Genomic DNA, 27,029 nt, shown 5'->3' on the forward strand with positions numbered 1-27,029 from the left:
AGTTTCCCCAATAACATAGGAAGCAACTCAGTGTTGACTTCTTAAAAATATATGTGTAGCAGTGGAACCCCTGAACAGTTGTGAAGGAGGGCTAATGCCCATCTTTCAAAGAAATGGAAACAATAGGGGTTTGGGAGTAAACTCTAACTTAGGGCAAATCCCAGCTCTTCCACTTATGCTAATGAAGCATTAGGTGAGTAGTTTCACCACTTGGAGCTTCAAATTAATCTTAGGAGAGCAGGGTTAATAAAATTTGCTTCTCTGGGTTGTTATGAGGATTAAATGATACAAAATATGTAAAGAATCTGTCATAAAATGATGTTTAATATATTAACACCGACCCCTTTAGCCAGTGCTTTTTCAGAGTTTCCTCCACTTTATCACTGTGATTTGTGCTGCTCTGACTTAAAAGTGCTTTTCTACTTCAAAAAATGTTCTTGCCGATTCATCAGATGGGCATTATAACCAGTAACTATCTGCCTGAATATTCTGAGGACATAATTACAGTATTTATCTTTTATATAAGGTGCATATACTCAGTATGTCTCATTATGGTCACAAATTTATTCTCATTGAATCATACATACTGAAAGAAAATCACATTCTCTCTCTGACTCTCCAGGCAGCAAGCTTACTTAATAGCTTAAGAAGGCTAACTTTGAACTGTTGAGTAATGCTCTTAAGTCCTAAGACTAAGATCTGCAATTCTGCTATGGGGAGTTCTTGAGTTTTCACTTCCAAATAATACTAACTAATTTATGTGTGTCTTTACATATAATCCTTATGATCTTTTCAAAATTAAAAAATGCATAAAACGTTTATTTCTCTTCCTCCCAAGACTTTTGAAAGGCACTTCTGCTTTCCCTTCTGTACTTATGATGCTAAGTATAAGGAGAGAGTGGAAGCCTCAAATACAGACAGGAATTGAGATATTCATAGGACATTACCAGAAGTGGGCATTGATCCTGAAGCCATGACATTCAGGTGGGAATTCTATGTCGTGTGCCAAACCCCCAGGCCAAAGCTCTTGTGGAAAATCACAGTTCTCTGTAAACTTCTTGGACACCATCCTCTCTGTGAGCATTCACCATTGCTTTTTTCTACCCTGATTGGGGTTCTAGTTCAATACGCTTAGCTTCTGTGTTCCATAAAATCAATACTTCAAATAAAATCTGTCAAATAATTTTCAAATCAGTTCATAAGTTTGCTTCTAAGCTAGGACATAGAAATAGGGTATTTCTTTAGGCCTTTTATTTTTATTTGTAATGTTTACACTATATAATGTTAGAGCCAACCTCAAATTCAATTTTAGAAATTGTCAAGGTATTTGGTGAAAGATATCAAAAGTGGATTTATGAATTATGTCCAAGATCATGTAACTGGATTTCAAGATAGGGATGTTTCTGTGATCAAAGTTTTCTAGTCTATAAAAGCATACTTTAAAAAATAAAGCTAATAGCTGTTATTAACTAACTCAGAGGTGATTATTAATAAAGGAATAAATACATTTTTACTGATTAGAGACTTAACTATTTCTTTTCTGTGGCTTTAAGCCTTCAAGGTGACCTCCATACATCACTGCCAAATATAAAAAAGTACCAAATAAAACAAAGATTCCAGTTCTTTCGTATTATTCGCAGCCTCATGTCTGAAGTGGACCTGCAAGACCTACATCATTCCACAGTGTTATGGGTTGAATTGTGTCCCCCACAAAGATATGGTGAAATCCTAACCCTATCATACCTCAGAATGTGACTTTATTTGGGGATGCAGTTGTTGCAGTTTTAATTTGCTAAGATATACCGGAATAGGATGGGTCCCTAACCCAAAATAACTGACATCCTTACAAGAAGAAAGAAGTTTAGACACAGACACAGAAGGAAGACAGCCACGTGATGATGGAGGCAGAGACTGGAGTTATGCTACCACAAACCAAGGAATGCCTGGGGCTACCAGAAGCTGGAAGAGGTGAGGAAGGATCATTCCCTAAAGTCTCCAGAGGGAGTATGGCCCTGTCAGCATCTTGATTTTGGACTTCTCATCTCCAGAACTGTAAGGCAATGAATTTATTTTGTTATAAGCCACTCCATTTGTGTTACTTTGTTATGGCAGCGCCAGGAAACTAACACAAACAGTTTTATGAGACCCCTCATCTTTCTACTTTGACTTTGGGACTCACTTCCCCAATTATCACTTTACCCAACCTTAGACTTAAAGCTGAACTGCTTTCTCTGGCTTTGAGTTTTTATCTCTTTTCTTAACTAGAATTAATGATCATCCCCCAAGATTTTATGAAACAGAGGTACACTGGAGCCAGCCCATACCAGTTTACAGCAGCCAACTGTTAAATTTTTAGGAATTTTGTAAGCCAGTTGCTAAACACAGCCATTATTTTTAAAATAACATTGTATAAGTTTTAAATTAGGTAAATTATACTAAGACAAATGTCATAAATATCAAAACTCATCACTTCCTAATTGTTTGACTACTTTTTACCATAATCTGTGCTCTTGAGGTTATTTATGTCAAATTTATCTGTTTGGTGGAAACAGGTGGGGAAAAATGTGCTATTGCTCATTTTTTCCCAGCTTACACTGGTAGCTTGAAATCAGCCATGGTGGGAATACTTACACCATGAAAACTGTCAAAAGCCACAAGCCAGTTATTTTTATATTTTCAAAGAATTAATTGTAAACATTTACCAGCACTCCACCGAAATAACCTTTAAGTTCATTCAGTAAGCCAAACTAGGATGACTACAGAGGAAAAGCTCGTGGTTAGCTTCATTAAAGATATCTCTTTTCTGGGCCCTGCTATGCACCTCTCAGTAGAAATTCAGAGCTCAGGACAGCAAGTAAAAGGAAATAAAGGAGTCTATTACAAACAATGAAGACAGAGAGATTTGACAGGGATTATGAAGAGGGGATAAGACAGACTTAGATGCTGGTGACCTATTTTTAGTATTGTCTAGAAAATCTCTCAGGAAAGTGTTTAGCTCTGATTATACATATTAATTACACTCCAATCAGAGAACTATTTAAAGGATCTGTGCTCCTTAGGGAAAGGTATTTCAGACAGATAGATAGATAGATGGATGATACAGGGATATATATGGCATACACATGTATAAGTTGTTCAAGTGGGTAATAAACCAGATGATTTTTCTTAGTAAAACAGACCCAACCAAGCTACAAAATTATAATTGAATTAAATGACTCTATAGACAGGCAGGGTAAAATCTTCATAGCTTTAGCAAATATATAATCCCACTATGTATGGATGGGATCAACAGTCTTTAGTTTTGCTATGACACCTTCCTTGTTAAACACATCATCAGCTGAACAAAAATATTTATAGGCACAGCACCTCTACACATTTAAAACAAAGATTTAAAGAACCTGACACCCATTACATAGTTACTTCCTAAAATTCTTAAAGGTAACTTGAGGCTGTTAACCGTTTGAAATTACTCTGCACTGTGGGGAATGGAATCTCAGGTTAGAGACTCTGCCCTAGTCCTTGAACTCTGTGCCAGCGAGAGTTGGGAATGCTGCAGACTTTCAATCCGTGCCAGAGAGAAGGTAGAAGGCCTTTTTTTTTTCTTTTCACCGTAAGGCCAGCAGCAGATTATGGAGTGGCATTACTCACACCATACAAAGTCTTGCTGAGTCTACTTTTGCTCTAAACACTGTCTCATACCAGGAAGTGTTCTAAGGGTGGAATGTGTAAAGCTTGCACCACATCACTCTGTTTTTGTGACTGAGGCATTCTTTTAAAACCTGTCATCTGAGTCCAACAATGTTCCCACTTCATTAGCTACCAGATTTTTTTTTTTTTTTTTAATGATAAATAAGAGTCTCTCTTTCCTTCTTTGTGAACACAATCCAACTGGGGAAGAAACCCAGTCTCTTAAAAGTTCTCCATAGTTTAATACCCATTCTTAGATTCCTTAGGCATTCTAAATGGAACAAAGGCAAATCCAGCTCATACAATAAGGCAGTCAGAAAAGGACGCATATAATAAGGTAGTCTGGGTCTGGAAAATTGTATCACAAACACAAATAACAGAGTAACTACTTTTATGATTTTACTTTTCAGTATATTACTCTTGGGGAAACATCCTGAGTTTAGGTTGTTGCTGGAAGATGCTATCAATTAAGGAAACAAGAGGTGGCTGGAGAGGGACAAGAAAAGCAGAAGCAGGAAGGGAGCACTGCTGAGAGAGGGGGACCAGATAAATATAAAGAATTGCTCTGCAGAGTTTTTCCCTCCTATTTCTTCTCTCTTCTCTCCATGGGCCCTCTTTTTTGCTGATGACCTCACTTCCTCCCCAGGACTGCTACTGCAGTTCTTGTCAACTAAAACCTCAAATCAACGTATAATATAGGGCTAACAGTTAGCAATTAGTTAAACCTCTCACACATTCTTTTTCATCATAGAAAAATCTTGAAGACAAATAAAATATTCTCAAGACCCAAAAGTAAAAAAGATCCTTATTTTTGAACATTTTGGGCAAGGAATTTTCTCACATCAGACAACATAAAGCAGTAATGACAGGGTTAACACAGTCAATTAGAGGCCTAATAAGATTACTGTGATTCTAATATGTTTTGAAAATTATCATTTTGGCATTCAAAACATCTCTATTTTAAACTAAAATGTCATAAAGCATTAAGTTGAGAAATTTTAAAAGGCTTATCATAACTAAGCTTTTCTTAAAAAGCTCACATTTGTTTTATATTGCACCAGCACAAAATATTGATTTACATACAGATCATGTTTTTACCTTCAGAGATGGTTTCTCTGCAGAAATCTAAAATGAAAAAAATAGTTTTCTATTTTTGAATTATCTTTGGTATCAAATACAATTTTACTGTCTGTGACTCACAGCAGAGGAGGTGTTCCTTTTTTGTAGTTACACTGATGATAATTTGACAATAAACTACTTTTATGGACCAAGTTCAAGTTAGATACTGTGTTTGCGCACTACTCTTCTCAGCCAGCCCTATGCTGAACTTTGTAAGGGCTTTATGACAAAAAACAAAACAAACAAACAAAGAAAAGCGAAGCAAAAACCTCTTCTTTACTGAAATTCAGGCTTTCCATAATTACACGTTACAGTGTAATTCTTATCCAATGAGCTTGTGGTTTTCCAAATTTAGGACAGAGCATGTAGCTTTATCAGTGATTTGAGATTTAGTTTTGTTCTCCTTTGCTTCCATAAATGGTTGTTCCAACTCTAAAATGGGCCACTTAATTTACAACTATTTTCTTCATTTCTTTTTTTTTTTTCTTTACAGGTTTTTCACCCACAATAAGCCTTTTTTTTTTTAAGAAGAGGTTGGGGGTAGGAGTTTATAAATTAATTAATTAATTTTTGCTGTGTTGGGTCTTCGTTTCTGTGCGAGGGCTTTTTCTAGTTGTGGCAAGCGGGGGCCACTCTTCATTGCGGTGCGCGGGCCTCTCACTATCGCGGCCTCTCTTGTTGCGGAGCACAGGCTCCAGACGCGCAGGCTCAGTAGTTGTGGCTCACGCGCCTAGTTGCTCCGCGGCATGTGGGATCCTCCCAGACCAGGGCTCGAACCCGTGTCCCCTGCATTAGCAGGCAGATTCTCAACCACTGCACCACCAGGGAAGCCCTCTTCATTTCTTTTTAAGAGAAGAAATAACATACAATTTCTGACATGTTGACAAGAGAACTTTAGCAACTTTCTCCCTGACATGAAATATTTCACTCAGAAGGCTTGTTTCCTATCTAAGGCTTCCTGGATGAGGCTCAGCTAAAAAAGTACTCTGAGATGTATCTGCCCATGTGCTTATAAGTGTAAAACCTGAGTGATGTCTCTGGGAAGGACCAAGAACACAAATACTTACTTGTCCCAGAAAGAGAGGGGTCCCTGTTTTGAAATATCGTAATGGAACCCCGAATAGAGCTTACTAGATTGAAAATAGTACCCTCTACTTGAAGACTCTTAACACGAATTCAATGTTGAATCAAACCTATAATCCATATAGCTCATAATAACTTACTTGGTAGAAGAATCTCAGATCAATAGATGGCACACTTTGGGTTTCTTTCAAATAGTTGAAAAATACAGATAAATTATCAAAGACAACTTTTCACGAGTTTTACCTTAATTATGGAGAAAGACTATTGAGTATAAGTTATCTCAGCAACGTTCTCCTTTTAAAATCCACCACTATCCTCAGTAGTCATAGAGATTATTCTGGCTATTTTTCACATCTGCTTGCGGTGACAATGTAGCATTTGGTAAGACAATTAGCTTTGGTTGCACATTCTCACTGAACTTTTGGTGAATTTATTACACTGTATATTAGTACAAAATTATTAGGAAAAGCTTCTAAAGCTAATTTTTTGTCATTTAGGAAGATGGGCGGTAGGGAATGACACTACATTTAAAGTCATTCTTCTGCCTCTGTTGTTACCAGGCCTAAAAGTTGTAGCTACCCGGCAATTTCGCTGGGAAAACTGAAAATCTAATCCCCGTATTAGGCACTCCCAACTAAAACAGGATGTTGAAACTACTACTGGCAGCAGGGGTAGGAAATTTTCTGTTGCTCTTCTTGCCTGTGTTTTACGGTACAGGGGTTGGCCCTGGTTTGGTCCACCTGCCAGCGGAGCTTAAAGTTTCCGAGGCTTGGGGGAACACAATGACTTGGATCTAACAGCCTAAATGAGAAGAAGGGAATTTGTGCTGCCTCGAGGAAGCCGTTAAACTCCTGCTAAGCGAACTCTCTTTTTTATGCATCTATGCACACGACCGACCTCCTCTATCACTGACTAGAAATAATTTCTGACAATCCAGGATATTCCGAAAGCTTGGAGACATATGGCTGGAAAATGAAACTACCCTGGAGTGTGGCCACATCATTATTTTGTGTCGCATGGTACCAGATGGGCAGGTGGTGAATGGCGCTGGGATGTGAACGGACAGTTTAACAATGTGAATTTTTTCCCCCATAGAGCTCAGACAGACTTCATTTCCTTCTTGTCTTTCGGTCTCTGGTACTTGGAATTTCCCCCTCTCTGCAATATCAATTAACTCAACTTTGCAGTGGGGTAGCCAAAAAGGAAGAGGATGAAGGGGGCTCTATAATCTTAACAAGTGTCGAGGGAGTCACTGCGCCCCGGGAACCGCGGCGGCGACCCGCCCATCCTGTGCGGATTTCAGGGCTGATACCGCGCGGGCGGTTATGGAGCGGACCGTTTGATCCGCCGAGGATAGAGACCTGGCCTCGGTAGGGGTGTGCTGATCTTCAGGCAGACGTGGAGGCCCCTGCTGCCTCTCATCCGTAGCGTTTTATAACCATTTTCATCGTTCTTCAAAAGTCATGGACGACGGCCCGCTGCCCGACCTCCGAGACATCGAGCTGAAGCTAGGGCGCAAAGTGCCCGAGAGCCTAGTGCGCTCGCTCCGTGGGGAGGAGCCGGTGCCCCAGGAAAGGGACAGAGACCCCGCCGGGGGGAGCAGCGGCGGTGGCGGAGTCTGCAGTAGCAGCAGCAGCAGCTGCAGTTTCCCTCTCTCCCTGTCATCCTCCTCTTCGCCCTCCCCAACCTCTGGCTCCCCACAACCTAGCCATTCCAGTAGCGCCCTGGAGAGGCTGGAAACCAAGCTTCACCTCCTCAGGCAAGACATGGTGAGTGTGGTTCTCCAGCTGTGGGAGTGGGAGCGCGCGCAGAAGCACCGGGAGATCGGAAGATGCGGTGGAGGGCAGAGAGGGCGGCCGGGGCGGCCGAGCTGAGCCATGGGTGCGTGGGAAACACGGGGAGGGGAGCGCGCAGCGGGTGCGCATCTGGAGGCAGCAGCCGGGAAGCTTGTTTACCCGAGACTTTGCTCGGTCACAGTTTGCTAAGACAGCAGAGCCTGCCCTGCTCTGTGTACTTTCTGACGTCAACTCCCTTTTCCCGGCTCTGACCATTGAGATGCCCGTCTGCAGCCTCCCAGGCACAAGCCCGCCGAGGGGGTCTGCAGTTACTGCACGCATCTGGGGCCTGCTGTGCGCCGTTCACACTTCCAGTTCAAAAGGTGGCTCGGTCCCTTGCACTTACTGCAAAAATACTTCCTGGTTTGCCGAAAGGTGGCGCGGCGCGGTCTCTGCAGCCCTTCTTCCTGGCTCACTCCTCTTCCACCACCACCGCCCCGCCCCTTGGTGCAGCAGCCGAGCAGTTCCTAGGCCACTGTGGAGCTGATTCTTCACTGCTGGTTCTGAAAACAATGGCCCACTCGTCCTTGATGTCCTTATGAATAGCTTGTCTCCTGGTTGATCCAAAAGAGCAGGTGATCCCCAGGCCCAGGGATTTGCTAATGACCACTTCCTACCCTCCCCCGTCAGTCCTCAATCTGCAATTGTTTTCCGTGCTGTTTGCAAATGTTAGCCTAAGAATAGGACAATGGGACTAGGAAGGGTCCGAGAATACTTGTTATTCCGGATGTACTTAGAGGGAGACACTTATTTACTTACCATGAACTCAGGCAAGTCACTTAACCTCTGTGGACCTCGGTTTATTCGTACAATGAACTGCTTGGAGGAAATGATTCCTTCCTTAATCCTTTTAAGAAGATGACCACAAAACAACAGCATTTTCCACCAGCTTGGAAAGGAGGAAAGTTACAACAGGGGCCTCAGCCACTTCTACATAAATGACCCTATCTACTGGGGCTTTGCATGAAAAAGAAGTAACCGGTGGTGTTACTTTAGCTCCTCTCTTTTTGCAGTTGGAACACTGGGAGGGAATAAATTCCAAGCATAAAGTAATCTTGGCAAATATACTAGTGCAAAAAGCCATTCTTCAGAGATCATGTCCTATGCTCAGAATTTTTACCACACTATCAACACAAGGGCTCTAAAAACCTCTCTCAAGATCGTTTAAGCTGGTTTACTTAAGAACTTTAGTTTTTATGTCTCAAGAATCCATTTTCTTCCCAGTTTGAATGCAAATATATAGAGACATACATATATAGGTCTATGTATGTGTGTATATGTGTGTGTGTGTATTCATACAACATGTGTAATGCAAATGATTTTATTACTCTATTCATGTTTCACTAAATATACACACACACCACAGGTTATACATGTTAGTTATTCAACAAGTATTGACTAAGCATTGACTATACCTGGTAATTAACTGGGTGCTCAAAATACAAAACAAAAAGTTCAAGGAGCCTATTTAGGGCTCTCAAATCTCTTGCACTCATTTGCCATTTATTATTTGTAGTATATAAAGCCTAGTGTGCTGAAGAATTTTGTAGGGTACAAAAAAATCTGGTTATTTTCAACAAAAGACATTTCCCAGCCTTGTCTATTTTTCTTAATGAAAATGTCACAGAGTTAATAAAAATCTGTTTCCCCAAGCCAGATCTTGTTATGCATAATGATTATGGTATATACATAAATACATTTTAAAAAAGCAAGCAGAAACAACAACAGGAGGGGTAGATTATTAAACTGACTATTCATTATGTTTTCTACGTGAAGCATAGTTATCTATGAACCTAGGAGAATTTATGTCAGAACAGATGTTTTGTGTTCAACTCTGTACTCTAATAAAGGTCTCCTTTATTGAGCAAATGATAACATTGGCTATGGGAGTTTAGAGGGAAAGGATTGAAAACAGGTATATTCCCCTGCCAATGAGACAGTTTTCCCCCATTTTAACATAACTCTTACGGGTACTAAAAACCCCAGCTTCAGCATAATTGCAAAGCAACAGATTTGTTTTTATGCAGACTTGGCAGTTTAGTTATAAACATGGAACAGATGCAGTTGTGCAGTTCTTCCTGTCTCCTGGCATCCCCATGTCGAGAAGTTGGGCGATGCCCCTGTGAGTTTTATGTTCTTTTCTGTTCTCTTCTACGAGCACTGAGTCAGCCTCCTTGGTCTAATGCTTGACCACACATTTCATGCTCCTTACTTTGAGTTGTTCACAGATTTTTCTTCTGGATGGTCTGGAATTATCAGGCTTCGTTCAGTCCTGCCCTCAGAACTCCTTCGTAAGAAACACCTTAGCCATGTACAGGATTTTCTAGAGACTTTCAGGAATTAAGCCTTCCTTCTTTTCCTATTAGGATGGATGTACTTACCACTGACACCAGGCACCTTAGACTTGCAGGGACGGAGTCTCAAAACTTAAACTTATTTACATGCACCTGATCTTCTCATTGTCTCTCTCATCTCCTTTTATGAGATGAATCATTTCCTTAGCTCTTCTCTGTAAATATTACAATCAATGCTCTTGAAGTCTGTGAGATACAGGTGGAAAGGAAGCAAGATGAAAGAGATTGAAGTTGGGGGTGGACGGGGGACTGTTTCTGTGGCCAGACTTCTTCACCTTGAAACCCTTATTAACAACATAAATAGCACAATACATAATATAAAGGGTGTGGGAAGGAAAATATTGGAAAAGAAAACTTGCAGGCATATATTTGATACAGTAGGCCAATTCAGGATGTTCTGGAGAGAGAGCACATTTTCCCAATGTGTAAAATATTTTTTTATTTTTGATTTAAAGATAAGGAAATTTGACAATAAGCAAATGCAGGGATACACATAGGAAGTTTATAATGAAATCAGAAATAGATGTCAGACTTCTGGTACGAAGTCTGCCCAATTATATTTGTTCACTACTTTTCAATTCACAGTGTTTTACGATCTGTCATATTATTTGAGCATAAGGTCATACTGGGAAAGAAGTATTTTCATCCACATTTTGCAAATGAGATCACTGTGGCTTAGAGATAGTTGAGAAATCAGGCCAAGGTCACATAGCTAATCAGTCAACAGAATCACAATTTGAACTCATATCACCTGACTCCATGTACTGTGCTTTTCCCCCATTCTCGTCTGCATCCCAATAATTTCTCTTCAAAATAGTTTTTATAAATCTGTGGTAAGTCAGCAATCCCTAGAGTACTAAGGGACCAACAAACAGAAGCCATCAGGATGCATGTCAAGGGCTGTTTCAGATATGGGTTCATTCAATAATCAGCAAATATTTATTGAGTGCCAACAATGTACCAGGCCAGTCTGGAGACCTTGGGAATATAGTACAAAATGGCTACTTTAAAAAGTCAGTCTTCGGAAGGGGTCCTGTCCTATGATTGGACTTTTCATTCCACTGTCTATGCAGACTCCTTTTGCAAAATTTTCTTAAGACTTTAAGCATTACTTATCAACTGCTGCTCTAAGTTTTAGAACGCCTCATAACATCTGAAATATTTTTCCAGTAAATGTAAATAATCTCTGTCAAAGTCAGTGTTTACCACTTAGTAATACATTTTATACTGCACTTTTCTTTTACAAGATGTTCAAAGGATTTTCGTGCTATCTCAATAATGTCCATATCATACCTCTAGTTTAAGAGTGAAAATTATTTTCATCGATTTACTCTGGAAAAAATTTGAAATGCATAAGTTTATAAAGGCAATCACTAATGAATCAGAGCCTGGAATTAGAAGGGATCTAATGGACGCTCCCAAGTTTGCCTTCCTAGATAATTACTGTTCAGTCATCAAAGCATAGTTTGAAATGAAGTATATACTACCTATTGATGCCGTATTCCAGATTTTAGTCAATTCTGTGTCACGCTGGAATGGTTAATGCGGTACCATTATGAATAACTAATTTGAAGATATTGTGTCCTGATCTCATATTTTTAGCAAGTACATATTGGCACAGCAGCTGTGTAATAGTGAGAGAGAAACAATTTCAAGCTAATTACTTGTCTTACTATTAAAGCATTCAAATACCCCACCTGATTCCTCAACTCTTGCTTTAATAAAGTTTTCTAGGCAATACACAGGGCTAGACACAAACACACATAAATGATACCATAAGAACATGAATCAAAATGTCAAAATTTTTGAGAAGGATGCGATTGTACTTGTTTTTTATCAATATTTTCTCTTATTGATCTTTTTCATGTCCCCGCACCCCCATAATAAATGGCTTGCCTATTTTGTAATAAAAAATATACTTTATATTTCCTCAAAAAGAGATCATAATTTCATTACATTAACTTCACAACTGCTTTGGAAAAGATTCAGAGTAGGCTAGGAGCTTTCTATCATTTGTTCCATAATACTTTCAATAGTATTTTTACTATTTTATCATTTAGGTTTTTTTTTTAATTGAACAAAACTTTAAGGAAAACCCTTAAGGAAGGCGTCTTCCTTGATGAGTTCACAAGATAGCTGAAAAGATAAAATGGGGATATAATTTTGCCAGAGAAAGATTACAAACCAGCACGTCAGCACGTACACGATGCCATAGTGGAAATCAGACATAAGTGTTGAGATTAAAAGATAAAGCTGAGGAGATCGGTCATGGCGAATGTGCCTTGTACAAGGAATTAAAAGTGCTGATAGGGCTTCCCTGGTGGCGCAGTGGTTGAGAGTCCGCCTGCCGATGCAGGGTACACGGGTTCATGCCCCGGTCCGGGAAGATCCCACATGCCACGGAGCGGCTGGGCCCGTGAGCCATGGCCGCTGGGCCTGTGCGTCCGGAGCCTGTGCTCTGCAATGGGAGAGGCCACAACAGTGAGAGGCCCGTGTACCGCAAAAAAAAAAAAAAAAAAAAAAGATAAATAGAAAATAAATAAATAAATAAAACCCAAATAACTCTCCTTTTTAAGAAGGGGCTAAACACTGTGCTGGATGTTTATATATAGCTATTATGTTCATTTTACAGATAAGGAAACTATGGCTTACAGGGGTTAAATAATGAGTAGGTCACCATAAGTGGTTTCCCAGCCATTCATTCAAACAAGAACCACTGGCAATCCGCTGGATCCAAATTACTCCCAAACCATACTATATCTCAGCACCATGAAGTGTGCCTATGTATTGTGACTGAATATTTCTACAGTGATTTCATCCCACAACTACCAGTGGATCTTTTGGTATTCTTTTAAAACTGTTATTGTTTCCCTTTTAAAATTAAATATATGCTCTCATTATAAAACTTCCAGAAATATGATATAAAGAGAAACAAAAGTCCCTTTTTACCTACTCCCAATACATCTTCCCCATATTACTCTTTACCCCAAAAGAAACCACTGCTGACAGTTTGGTGTGAATCCTCTCAGGTCTTTTTCTACGTCTTTGCCTGCATATATAGGCACATATACATTTACATAATTTTAAAATGTCTGGATTTCACTTTTCTTGTTTTACATAATAATATTTTATTATGTCACCTGACATTTATTGGATGATTACAATATGTCAGTTGGCACTGTAAACAGTTTTCATGTATTATGTCATTTCATTCTCACTCCTCACCCACTTGTGAGGTAAGCACTGTGGGTTGTTAGGTAATATAAACAGATTCCTGATAGAATTTAAGAAATGTTTAGTTAATATTTATTTATTCTGTCAATTCTCTTATATGAACCTCAGCTAGTTACTAATTAAAATGAAAATGTCATTACTTTGCTTTTTATAATAAATGATTATCCAAATATTCAATAGTTCTTCTAGAATCAAATTCCATCCACAGAAATCTGACTTAATCAGAACACTTCATTCCTCTATTGAAGAAATAACCAAGTCTTCAAATTGGAATGTACTTCTCCTCCATCATATACCATTTTAACATAACCTTTTTTGTTGAGTTTTTTTTTTCTTTTTTGATAATAATAATATCAGTAAAACCTCTAAAAGTTGGATCAGAATGCTAACATGGCACAAGATGATCCATTCCACATGGAGAAGGCAGAATGGCCACCAAGAAACTATGGCTCAAAACCATCTTAGGTTTGTTCAGACTTTAGAAGGCCCATGATGACAAAACAGATTCTGCTCCTAGAGATCTGGCATAATCAGAACACTGGATTCTTTAGTTGAAGATATAATTAATATCCTTCAAATCAACTCATAACAAAGTGACGTATAACACTGGAACTAGGGACTTCCCTGGTGGCACAGTGGTTAAGAATCTTCTGCCAGTGCAGGGGACACGGGTTTGATCCCTGGTTCGGGAAGATCCCACATGCCACGGAGCAACTAAGCCCGTGTGCCACAACTACTGAGCCTGCGCTCTACAGCCCTCGAGCCAGAAATACTGAGCCCAAGTGCCGCAACTACTGAAGCCCGCGTGCCTAGAGCCCATGCTCTGTAACAAGAGAAGCCACCGCAAAGAGAAGCCCGCGCACTGCAGCAAAGAGTAGCCCCTGCTTACCGCAACTAGAGAAAGCCCGCATGTAGCAATGAAGACCCAACACGGCCAAAATAAATAAATAAATAAATAAATTTATCTAAAAACCCCAAAAAACTGGAACTATAATATATTACTAACTCGCCCTCTCCCTGAAGGCCCATTTTATGGACAGTTGGAAGACTGGTGAAGCAGAGGATCAGCACAATAGTGAGATAGGAATTTGATGGTATCCTGGCACTACCGGACCCAGTGCATTTGGCATCTCCAGGACAGCCATTTCCCTTAATTGTCTTGTTTGGGTCTACCAGCATGTCCACTGCTGTTCAGCCTGTATTCTGACACATCTTATTCTTCAAAATGTTAATCCCATCAATCAGGAGTTGGTCATATTGAGATCAATCTTGATCTCTGATGTCTTATTATTGATTTCAGATTTTCAGAGGATAATCAACTTCCCTCATTTCTAAGTGCTAGGGGGCACATCACATTCCCATGTATTCCCCCTCTACTATCAGCATCACATTGCTGTTGTAGAATAATTTTTAATTTTTAAAAAACATTCTGGATAACATGGCTTATTCTTATGTAAAAAATGATCAGATTATCCATTTGTAATTAAAATTACGGAATGTTCTTTTTTTCTCTGTATTTTAAATTAGGATGCCTGAAGTGAGCCAGATGTAAGTCTTCAACTTTCCATATATTTGGGAGCAGAACAAAATTGTTGCTATATTAGTACCCACCTCAGGAAACACATAGAAAGGTTTTAACACCAGCACCCCAAACAGTGAGATATATGTCACAACTCAGGGATTGATAGCCCAGGATATGATTATAATAGTTTCTCTGATTATTTATTTAGTTAGTTTTTGCAAAAGACATTTAACTAAATTTACGTTGATTTTGTTGTTTTGGTGCCGACCAAACGAAGCTTGAGACCAAAACTGAGAAGGAAAGTCCTTCCTCATGGTGATAAAGTCCAACTTTCACGGCTGCGCAAGTCACAGAACTACCTGTAGTTCTTTTGCTGAGAATTTAATCATAAAGAGCTACTACTAGCTCTTTATTGGTGTGATGTTAATTTTGTTTCCAGGTTTTCCCTTAATTTCATAAAATGTTTAAATTATTATAATTGAAATGATACATGCTGTTATTAAAACATGCAAATAGTACAAAAGGATCTAAAGTAGAAAATGAAGGTTCCCCACATCCTCCTTCCCAATTTCCAATCCCTAGAGACAACTACTATGAATAATATTCTATGTATCCTCCTAGAAATTTTCTGAATATATGTAAGTATACCTATAGTTTCTTATATACCTTTAGCTATAATTATAGACATATATTTGTGGAGGCATATGTGTGTATATAATTTTAAAATTGAGACTCTCAGAAGCTCATGTTGCAGCTAGTTTTCTAGATTCAGTAAATACTCTGGTATTGAATATATATCTATAGCTTCAAAACACAACTTACAGTGCTCCCACTTTGGATGGGTTACTGGCAAAGGACAGCAGTTAGAGTCTATTTGTATAAAAACATACTGCAGTTGGTGAGGCAAAAAGACAGAGTCAATAAACTCTAGAAACAGAAGAGACCACTGTAGAACCCTAGGGTGGGAAAGAACTTAAGAGGTTCCTTGGTGCCTTTAGACCAATTCCCCACTGGCATCCTCACCCATTGATCATCCATCCTTTGACGAATTTCTTCAGTGATGGGGACTTCACTGGCTCCCAAAGCAGACCATGCCATTTTCAGACACTTCTATTCATTATACTTGTTAACTGGCAATTCCAGTTGTTCATCAAAAAGACAAAACTATAACCGTTCATCAAGAGGTTAAAAAAAAAAAAATGTTCCAGCCTGTTGCCTACAAGCCATGAGTTTATAACTTAAGATGGATGCTCTATGAGGTGTAAAATACAATGAAAGCTCAGTGAGCTTCTCCTAGTTTGATATGGACATGACTAAAATAAAAGCCTTTCTTGACTTCCTTGCAAAATGAAAAAAAGAACGGCAATGCCATGTACTGGCAAGGATGGGGAGAACTGGGCACTCTCCTGCACTGCTGCCGGAAGTGTATGTTCAAAGCACCTTTTTAAGTGGTAAACCTGACACTGTATTTAAAAGAGGGGGGACTTCCCTGGCGGCCCAGTGGTTAAGACTCCGTGCTTCCACTGTAGGGGAATGGGGTTCGATCCCTAGTCAGGGAACTAGGATCCTGCATGCCACAGCTCAGCCAGAAATATATAAATAAAAATAAAAAAGGGGAAAAAAAAAGATACTCAACACAGCAATTCTGGTATCAGTAATATTTAAGATAAATATAAAAATTTACTCTAAGAAAATAATAATGAATTTGTACAAAAATACAGTTTGTGTGTACCTTTGGTATTATGTATGATTGAAAAAAAATGGAATCATCTAAATGACCAAAAATGGTAGGTAGGCTATTTATCTGCATATGATAGAAATTTGTGTAGCTATTAAAATTATACTGTAAGATTATTTATGGAAGAGAGAAAATGGTTATAGATATTTACATGCTTAGAACAAAAAGCTGGAATCAAATACTGCTGTTAACATTACAGGGTATCATTGGATGGTGAGGTTATGAATGACAATTTAAATTTTTTCTGTTCTGCTCTGTTGTTCTATTTACTTTATCTGCACTAAGTATACATTGTATTTTGATAAGAAAAAGTATAAATAGGCAGAATTTTAGAAAATAAAAGAGTATGGGCTTTAGAATAGGTAAAGGTGAATTCAAGGAATCACAGCCCTGCCTTTTACCAGCTACGTGTCTTTAAGCACATAATGAGTTTAATATATATAAAGTAGCTGGGAGTCTGCCTACTAAATAGTAAGCACTCATTAAGCATTAGTTTTTTTTGTCTTTCTCATTTGATTAATGGCTTAACTATATCATACTTATAGGAAAAGATGAGATTAGAAGTTGTCCTATTATCTTTCTCTTCTGTCCTTTTATTGTATTTCATAGAAGAAGGGGGAGGGGCATGGCTACATGTAAAATAACTTCTTGTCCTGCACAAACTACATCTGGGTTGCTAAATTTGGCATTGAGCACAAAAGCAACACCAGGAATGATTAATGCCCAAGTAAGAAATGACCACTTCAACTCCGGCAAGTCCTTTCTGTTGAAAAAGGTGAATTAAAAACCAACTGACAGGGCTTCCCTGGTGGCGCAGTGGTTGAGAGTCCGCCTGCCGATGCAGGGGACACGAGTTCGTGTCCCGGTCCGGCAGGATCCCACATGCCACGGAACAGCTGGGCCCGGAGCCTGTGCTCTGCAGCGGGAGAGGCCACAACAGTGAGAGGCCCGCGTACCGCAAAACAAACAAACAAAAACCAACTGACCCATCAGGATCTTAGAGTGGCTGATGGTAATCATGGGCAAGATCACCACAAGAAGGTAATGGAATGGACGACTGCTCTCAGAAACATTTACCAAGCATTCCACAGTCTCCTCCTATGGACCTTATGCCTCCTGCCAGAAACAGATGGGTAGAAAATATTAAGACTCTGATAGATGTTCACATAGGTTTTAAGAGAGAAAAGTAGTCACTGCTCAGAATACAGAAAAGGATAAGAAATAGTTGATTACAGACAAAGCCCTTTTTTGGACTTCATGGGTAAGAATCTGAAACCATAGTCCAGCCTTCTACCATCTTAGAAGGTGATGATAACACAGTAGTGCAAAAAATAATACACAGAGCCACCAATTTAATCACTTAGATCAGTGATTTTATAGTCACACTATAAAACTTAATGATTTAATGGTATTTTAAATATTGTTCATTGACACAATCTTTCTGCAGTAAAAGCACATGGTTATTTAAGTTATAAGTCTCTGGAGCTACAGATTTCCACAAGGTGAAAGTCTGACAAAATCCTGTGTACCTGACTTCATTTGTCACTTTATTATTGGGCCAAATGTTCAGCTGTATATTTCAACTTGGTTAATAAAACTGCTGTCTTTTTCTCCCTCCCTATAATCACCCTGAGGGCAGAAGCTATGATTAATCAATGCTTGTGTTTCTCTAACACCCAATCATTTAGGGACTCAGCATTTGTTTAATGTGTAAATTAAAGTACACCTTAGTCCTAATTCTAATTTTTGGGTTTGGAATGCATTAGCAATATTACTTTTTTGGACAGGAACACAGAACCCCAATCCGTCCTCTGCTTCCCACTGGCCAATTCCACTCACCTGGAATTTAGGTTCTTGGTTAAGAAAGACTAAAACATTTTTCTTCCTATTACCTGTTACTGTGACATTTGACTTAGAAAGAGAGAGGGAGAGAAAAAGAAGCAGCAGGGGGCGGGGGGGGGTGAGGGAGGAAGGGAGGAAGGAGAAGAGAAAAGAGAAGAGAAAGGAACCTTTCTTCCGCTGTGAAGTGATACAACAGAATTTCTTGGTTGCAGGACCTACTCTATCCTCAGATATGGTCAGTTGCAGAAACCATTGCTGTCAGGGGTACTGGCAACACATAGAAATGGAAGAGTTGTTTTGCTACTCTGTTAGGTGCACAAAGAAAAGGCACATTTTATTGATAGTTTTTGCCATCCTCTCTTCCTACTCAGGAATGAGGTTTTGAAGTTCCAGAGTGAAAAGAAAGAACTTACAAGAAAAAAGACATCATTTATAATTGTGTACGTATTGATATATGGTACAGTCTATGTGGTTTGGGTTGAAAAGAAATAATAGTCTATTTTGGCAGCCTACGTTAGTACCCAGATAGCATTGATTGTTTGGGCATTCCTTCTCTCACTATCCTTAGCACATCCTCAGTATAGACTTCGGAACTTAGGACTACAACGTCACTTGGGCACATTGTATCTGACGTGTTTGAGACAGTTAGCAAACTTGTAGTGAACCTCATCAGTGATGACCAGATGGTCAGTTAGATTGACAGAATGAAAAAAGCTAGGTTTCTTGAGTATTCATAAGATTCTAGAAGTGGAGACAGTTGCAAGGAATCAACTTATTTTTCTGTTTTTAATTAGTGACTAGATTTGAAAGATGAAAAATGGCTATCAAATATTCTAGTATTGCTACTAAAGCAGCAACTGCATGGGTTTCCTTCTGAATTTTTTTGTCCTTACATGAGCTTTTACATACCATTCACTTTCCCAAAGGCACTGGTTTTACCACCTTGCAAGAAGCTATATACTACATGGTCTTCTGCTGCTTTTAATCTTCATATTTCTTATTTATATTATCTGCAGGAAAAATTTACAAATATCTGGAGAAATATTTTTTAAAACCTGTATTTTAAAATAATTTTGGACTTTACATAACAAAAACAGTACCAAACATCACTATATACCCCACCCACTCTCCCACATGTTACCTTTACCTTCTCATTCTCTTCCCTCCCTCTCCTCTCTCTCTTTCTTCTTTCTTCCCCCCGCAAACACACACACTTTTCCTTAAACATTCTTCAACTTAAAAGCTGCAGACATGATATTACTTTACCTCTAGATAAATACTTCAGTGAGCATTTCTCAAAAACAAGAACAGTCATAAATGTTGTCCTTCCTCTCTCCTATATACAGTACAGTCATAATTAATGACTTACATCATTTTTTCCTGCTGAGTTTAGACCTGTCCTAAGAATATTTTTCAACAGAGCACTACAGGTGGCCACCTTGCATCAATCAGAAGCCTACCTCAGGCCAGCATTCAGTTAAATAATACAAGTGGGCCTACCTGAAGCATAGAAGGGGCAATTAGAAGAACATGCCCTCAATTTCCCACCTTCCTATTGACTTAATGTCAGAAATCCTGTTCTCACAAAATCATCTTTTGAGCCAGAGCTTGTGATCCATATGAAAAAATGAAAGAGTAACTGGAAGATTTTGGACCGTGGGTGGTATTCAGTAAATGCACTTTGAACGTTGGCTACACTAACAGCACTATCACCTTCTACCATGTAAGCTGTATGGGGGCAAGGATGCTGGGAGCCAGTTTTGGTAAGTGAGGAAGAAGAGAGAAGAGGACATAGGAAAAGGAAATATCTTTTAGCATTTTTGTCTAAGAAAAGATTTCTCCTAGGAGTCAGTATTTTGCACTGTACACAATAGTTTACAAAGCATTTTCTCATATGCTACCTTCTTTCCTCAGTCCTGGGATTATGAGGTTATAACAATTAGGCAATGAATATAACATTTGCAGCGTATGCTGTTATACCATGTTTACAGCATGTATTTGCTAGAATATAGTATTTGCCCAGTAAATGTGACCAATAATAATAGGCTTCTGCCTGATATTATACTTGCTTGGCCAAGGAAGTAATAAATCAAGCTATGCTATGACTGTCACTATGTGCTACATTCAATTTAGTTCTTAAAATTCAGACAAACTCCTTTTGGGGATTATATTGAATAGTAAAATCCATTTGTTGAATTAACTCTTGAAAATTATCCGCTTGTTTTTCCTTCTGGCTATGTTCAGAGTTTGCCAGGAACTATGGCCCTGACAAGTCTGATGAAATGAAACAGAATTTTAACTTTTATATTGTGCTTCTTAATTTTGAGTTTATTAGTTCAATTTCTAAATTGGTTTTGTGTTTGCTTTATAAAGTAATACTTGTTCCAATTATTCCTTATTTGAAAGTTTTTAAAAGTTAGTTTGGGAATGCCAGAATAAATACGCGAGAAGAAAGTCAGGATGACGAAGAGATGAGGTTTAGGGTCTTCTCTCTATGTGTGTTTCTGTCAGTGGGGAAAAATGAACTAGAATATGACAAGGATTCTTTTGGTGAATATTGGACTCATGATGATGAGCCCACATGGTTTTTATGGGGACCAAACTCACATAAGGACTTAGAAATGGATCTTGAAACTTCCCCCACTCAGTCCAGTTCCCCTCCCTCCAACCACCATCCTTCAGTAGCCTGGGAAATTATACACATATCTGCCATGTCTACCAACATGCATCCTACTTCAAGATAATCTGGTACCACAGGGAAATGCAGTCTGCATTCTCCTTATCAGTATGCTTAATGTAAAATGAAACTATTTTCTTAGATGTCCATATTGGTATGATTTCTTTGGCTTATCATTTGAGTTGATTTTTATCAGCACAGTATTGTCCATGACCTTGATCTGTACTTTGGAGTGGAGTTTGATGAACATCCTGTGTGTCCTGCTAAGCATTTTTTGGACTTGTTCAGTTACTCACTGGCAGTAATTTTTAATTGCCCTCCTTTCCAACCATGTTACGATTTACATTTATAAGTGGGATTAAAAGAGACCAATTTCATAGAAGATGAGAAACCTGTTCAGTGAAGCAACTGACTACTTCTACACTGTTGCAGTTGAAGTCTCATATGGATTCATACATGATAAGATCGGGAATTTTGAGATCTTAATGGTTGTCATGTATTATATTAACGTGTACTATAACTTTAAAGGGAAGTTAAGAAGACACAGTGAAAACATTTCTTTCAACAGTATTCCTCCCAGGCACAAACAAAGCAATCTTTTCAGTGAACCATAACTTTACTTGGCACTAGATGTGGAAAATCAACATGATTTGAAGGATGGTGCCAGCACAAAATGGAATTCCCCAAACATTTTGATTTAATTAATAAACGAAATGAGTTCAGAATATTGTCATTAGCAGTCAATAAATAAAAAAACAAGGCTAAAGTCACAAATGCATACTACTTTTTGTGTTGGAGACTTTTAAATAATCACAGCACAACCATATTATCTTATTGGCATTAATAAGCAAGTGGGTTAAAATGATTATTGTTAGAGTCTGTAATATTTTTATTTAAAACCACTAACCATTAATTAAGTCTCCTAGGAGCACTATCAAATGATCACATTGCTGAGTTGGACGTGGAGATACGGAGACAGAGTGATTTACAGTAGATTAAGACAAGCCCAGATTTCCCACTTTCCAAACTGACTGTTCAGGATGCGTGGAACAGCCAATACAAATAGAGGAGACGCATTTCCATTTACACTTTAATTCCAAAAGTCCAGACATCATTACTGGGACTGCTCAGTAATTTCCTAACATTAAGTGTTGCGTTATTTTTGTTTGCTTTCAGTCTTAAGACAAACTGATTCTATTTGGATTTCACCCAATATTCTTTAAGGAGAAATGCACTGTTCCTTTTTTTTTTTTTACATCTTTGATTTGATTTTGTGTCGACAGGATCAAATAACTTGAAAATTTTATCTACGTGAAAACCAGTACTTTTTTGTAAGCAAAATTTGGTGCTACTCAAAGGCACTAACACTTCGGAGAACAAATAAAGTAAGTTAAGTACACACTAAGAATGTCAAATTGATTCACGCACTTGGAAATGAGTCTAACAAGAATCTATTTTCCATCTCTTGACCTTACACATGATATTAATTTTGCCCCAGCCAAAAATCTTAGTTGTTCCAATTAAACACTGATGATGCATATCTATAGTAAATATACATATTTCCAAATCCTCACTCTTTGTTGGGCCTTAAAGACAGATGGAAACTCTCAGTTGCACACCATTTAACTATGTAAATGTCCACCCTGGACACTGTTCCCCATCTCTGCTTATAGAAATGTTTCTATAATAGAAATCAAGTAAATACAACACATTTTAAAGCATCAACTATATCCCACTCTTGTATAAACCCCAGAAGAAATACAAATGAATTTGAAGACATGAATTTCACGGAACTTGCAAATCAATCAGGTAAGTAAGGCATGAGGTTACTACTAAAACAATAGCAATATTTAACTTCCGTAGTATTGAAAATTCTGATCTAATACTAAAGGTTCATGATCCATAATAAAATGCAATTTTTATTTGAAACAAATTATACCGTAACCATTTAATGCTGTGCCTAAGTGCTTGTCTTTTACATCATAATGTACGACCCCACCTCAGCTCCTGAAATGTGCTATGTATATACTCTTGTCTCTGGACATTTGTACGTGCCATTCTTTTTGCCTGGCTCTTTCTTCCTCTCCCACCCTTATCCCTCACACCTCATCCAGTTAACTCTGACTTTTTACCCTTCAAGTCATACCATTGATAATATTGTATTTTGTTTTGTTTTTTATGTCCCTCATGAGACTATAAGTTCTCTCATAGCTAGAACCTTGTTCAATTATTCCATTTCTAGAATTTAGCAGACTGTAAGAGCTCAGTACTGGAGGAATAAATGAATAAAGCTCTCTAAAAAGTTATTACAGAGGAGGGTAACAGTAGGTAGAAGTAACAGTAACAAGTTTGGGGTTATAAGCATTGACAGCCCAGGCAACAGTAATGATTGTGAGAGTGATTGAAGTAGATGGGAAGGTTATGTTGGAGCTAATGAAAAGAAGATTGGAATGGTAAAATATTCCCAATGAATAGAAAATACTATTCTAAGAAGTTTGAATACAATTAGATAGGCAATAAGGACCAACAGTAGTTGTTATTTTAGAGAATTTATATAATGAAAGCTGTGTTATATTTTTTAATACTCTATTTTTTTCTTATAGTTGTCTTCTTGAGAAGTAAATGGTTCCATGTGTTTTATATTATGGGATCCTTAAAGTATGTTGTCCTTTTGAAATACTCATTAACAAGAAAGCATACTGTTTATTACTGAGGAATGAAAGTACGCAACAGAATAAAAAATGACAAAAATATTTTTGGAACAAGGAAAGAGAAAAGGTTATATTCATTCAAGACAAAAATATGTCAAAATTGTTTTCTTCCTACTAGATATAATTTCATAAGTACACAGATTTTGATTATAATATATGTCCTCAATATATTTAAGTTGCCTTTATTAGTTATGTTGACACTTTCTAAACAACAACAAAAAAATAAGTATGTTTTAATCATCCAAATGACATTTACCTATGAACATCTATTTATACAATTCTCTATGCTTAGGATTGCTTGATTTATTTTGAAATTAAGGGTTTTTCTGATTAAAATGTAATATACTTTCCTGATATATATTTCAGAGCATACATAAAATATAAGGAAAGGAGGGAGGGACCAAAAAAACATGATTACATTACCCTGAAGCCACTGTTGTAACATTTTTATCTTATTAAAGTATTTTTCTTCTGTAATTTTTCCTTTGCGTTGTTGAAGTTATAATATGTATCTTATATCTTACTTTTTGTAGATTCTGGTTTTTTGTTCAACATCATATCATAAACCTTTTCCTATATGATTTTTCTAAACTTAACTTGTATTACCTGAAAAATATTCAATTTTCTGTGTATTTCTCTAATATTGGATAGTTAACTTGCTTCTTGTATTTTTGTTGATGATATAACATTTCAGATTATTTCCCTAATAATTCCTAGGCAGGGAGAATAAATGTTATTCCTTTTGTAACATGATTTTCCAACTCTTGATTCCTTTTTCTTTTGTCAGACTGAATATTGAGTAGTTTGTTTTTTTAAAGGGTGCATGAATCCTGTTTTCTTATCTCTTGCAAAGGAGAAAAGAAGCAGGTAAGCACAAGGGCTTCAGAGCCTGATAGATCTCAGTCTGAATCCCAACTCCATCACTTATTGTGTGAAGCTGACAAGTTACAGATCCTTTTTGAGGTACAGTTTGAAGACAGTAATATCTATCATTTAAAGTTTTGTGAAGATTAGGTGATACTCATCATAGTGCTTGGAACTAGTGCTTTATTAAAGAGTAGCCATTATTTTGTATGCTATTACTATTGTTGGAATTCTTTGTTGTCACTATGGAAGTTACCTTAATTAAAAATTTCTGTGTGGGATTACAAAAACAATAAGACAAAAATCAAAACAGCGAATACTTTATCAAAACAAAAACCTCCACTACCTTTAAAATGCATTGCTCCTATTTCTGACATCAATCACAGGGCTTTATTTAAGGTACCTATGCTTATTTCCCAGAATTCAATATACAACCTCCAGCTGCTCTTTATCTGAGCAGTAAATTCTGATCATTGCAAAACCAGCCTAGAAAGATGCTATTACTACTATTGAAGAGTGGCAATGAGAATCACTGTGATTAGTTTATAAAAGCCGTACATACAGACTGTTAGGAGGGAGCCATGTCAAGTTTTAGTTGATTACAAGAATTACATTTCTGAATCAGGAGATAGACAGTGGGAAAAGAAAATAGGCTTTTTTCTACTTTTAGAGGAACCTAGGCACATCACTGATTACGTTTTAAATTGCATCCACCAGGATTTTAATTAGCAGACAATAATCTCAAATTCTAGTGATATCTGAGTGAAAGTCTGAGCTGTTATTATGGTAGTTTTGTCTTTTATTCTGTATTATAAGATAAGCTTTCAAGTTTTAAATTCAGAAAATTCTTCAAGGATTTTATTTCAGTTGGACTTATATATTTTCTTTAATAGAGAGAGATGAAATCAACCCAAATAGAGCCTTATTTAGAAAATTCACACCCAAGGAAAAATATATGATTTGGCATCATCTTTGCCAATTATATGGCAAACACTTGTATAAAATCCAGCTACTATTTACTATAACATGTGTGAATATAAATACTTTGGGTTTTTTTTATCATCTGAGTTGACGAATGGTATTTATGGAGCCAACTCCATAGATGATGGACTATCTCTTAAAAATGAACAGTACTTTAGAAGCAAGCATCCCATCCTGGGGTATCTCTGTATTGTTTTATAGGTATTAAGTCAAAGTTTTATCATAAGCATCATTCTTATTTCAAATTTATAAAAAACGGCACATACAATTATAAAACTATAAATGCTTCATAGATGAAACTTTCAGTGTAATGTTAGGATAAGGCATCATCTGAGTAAAAATAGTACAGTTTGGTATTACTACGAAGCCGGGTGTCTGGACATGTCCTGATGAATTCATCATGTGCCATCTGTTCCAATATTTCTTGCCACCAGTAACCATTTTTTTTTGCCAGTAGCTATTGTGGGTTTCTACCTATATTTGTTTGACTCTTTCTATTATGGATTTTTCTACATGGTTATGGAGAAAAATATACTCCATACTATGACATACATTTATACTATGACATAAAAGTCCTATACGTTAATAGGACATTTTAAAACTATAGGAAAATTAGGACCCAATTAAGACTGCATTGCCTTGATTTTTTTTTTTCTTTTCCATCCTTCTCACCTTATGTGATAAGAATTAGGAAAAGTGAACCATCCTATTCCCAGTAGCTCTTTTTAAATGTGGTGACCCATCTGTTGCCATATGCCAGGCATCTGTTTTTATCACCCTCATTTGTGGTCCTTCTAAGCTAAAAATGATGAATTAACATTGAATTTATGCTAATTTTTACTGCAAGAGAACAGCTATTTGCAAACCATTTAAGCTGGCAGCAGTGATTTTCAGGTGTAAGAGAATATAAGAAGATAAGAATAGAAATCAGCAATGTATTTTTATTCTCAGCTACCTTTTTGAATAGGTGTACAACTTTTAGGTAATTGTAATAACTGCGTGGCTCCATTCTTCAAGAGCAAAATGTGAGAAGTGATTCTTGCTTGTAAAATATCTGTTGAATTTAGATCAAAGTAAATATGACATTAAATGTAATAGGGTCGAACTGTTCATGAATGCTTATTCAGGTGAGTGCCAGTTTAATCCAAGTAGTAGAATTGTTTCTTTTTTGAAAAGATGATTCATTTTTATCCAATCCTAAACTATCATCAGAAAGTGTTGATGGACTATTAAAGGCTAATACTACTCTGATCAGAACATAATGTAATATTTCTCAACTTTTTAGTACTGTGGAAATATCAATGAATTGGAACCAGAAGACAGAAGTCTCAGTACTATTTCTGCCACTAAGTGGTGATACAATTTGGGGCGAGTCATCAATC

General features: G+C 37.6%; 1 protein-coding gene across 1 annotated transcript in view; it reads left to right on the forward strand.

Moving 5' to 3' along the window:
- The first annotated feature begins 6,690 nt into the window (after positions 1 to 6,690).
- The window catches only part of LURAP1L (leucine rich adaptor protein 1 like), a 44,527-nt gene continuing 24,188 nt past the window's right edge, over positions 6,691 to 27,029 (forward strand). The window contains exon 1 of the mRNA XM_082843133.1: positions 6,691 to 7,658. Within this exon, the coding sequence (XP_082699259.1) occupies positions 7,353 to 7,658 (306 nt within the window). The 5' untranslated portion in view covers positions 6,691 to 7,352. The remainder of the gene's footprint in view (positions 7,659 to 27,029) is intronic.

This window comes from Leucopleurus acutus, assembly GCF_964270905.1.
Source record: "Leucopleurus acutus genome assembly, chromosome: 7".
Taxonomy (NCBI): Eukaryota; Metazoa; Chordata; class Mammalia; order Artiodactyla; family Delphinidae; genus Leucopleurus; species Leucopleurus acutus.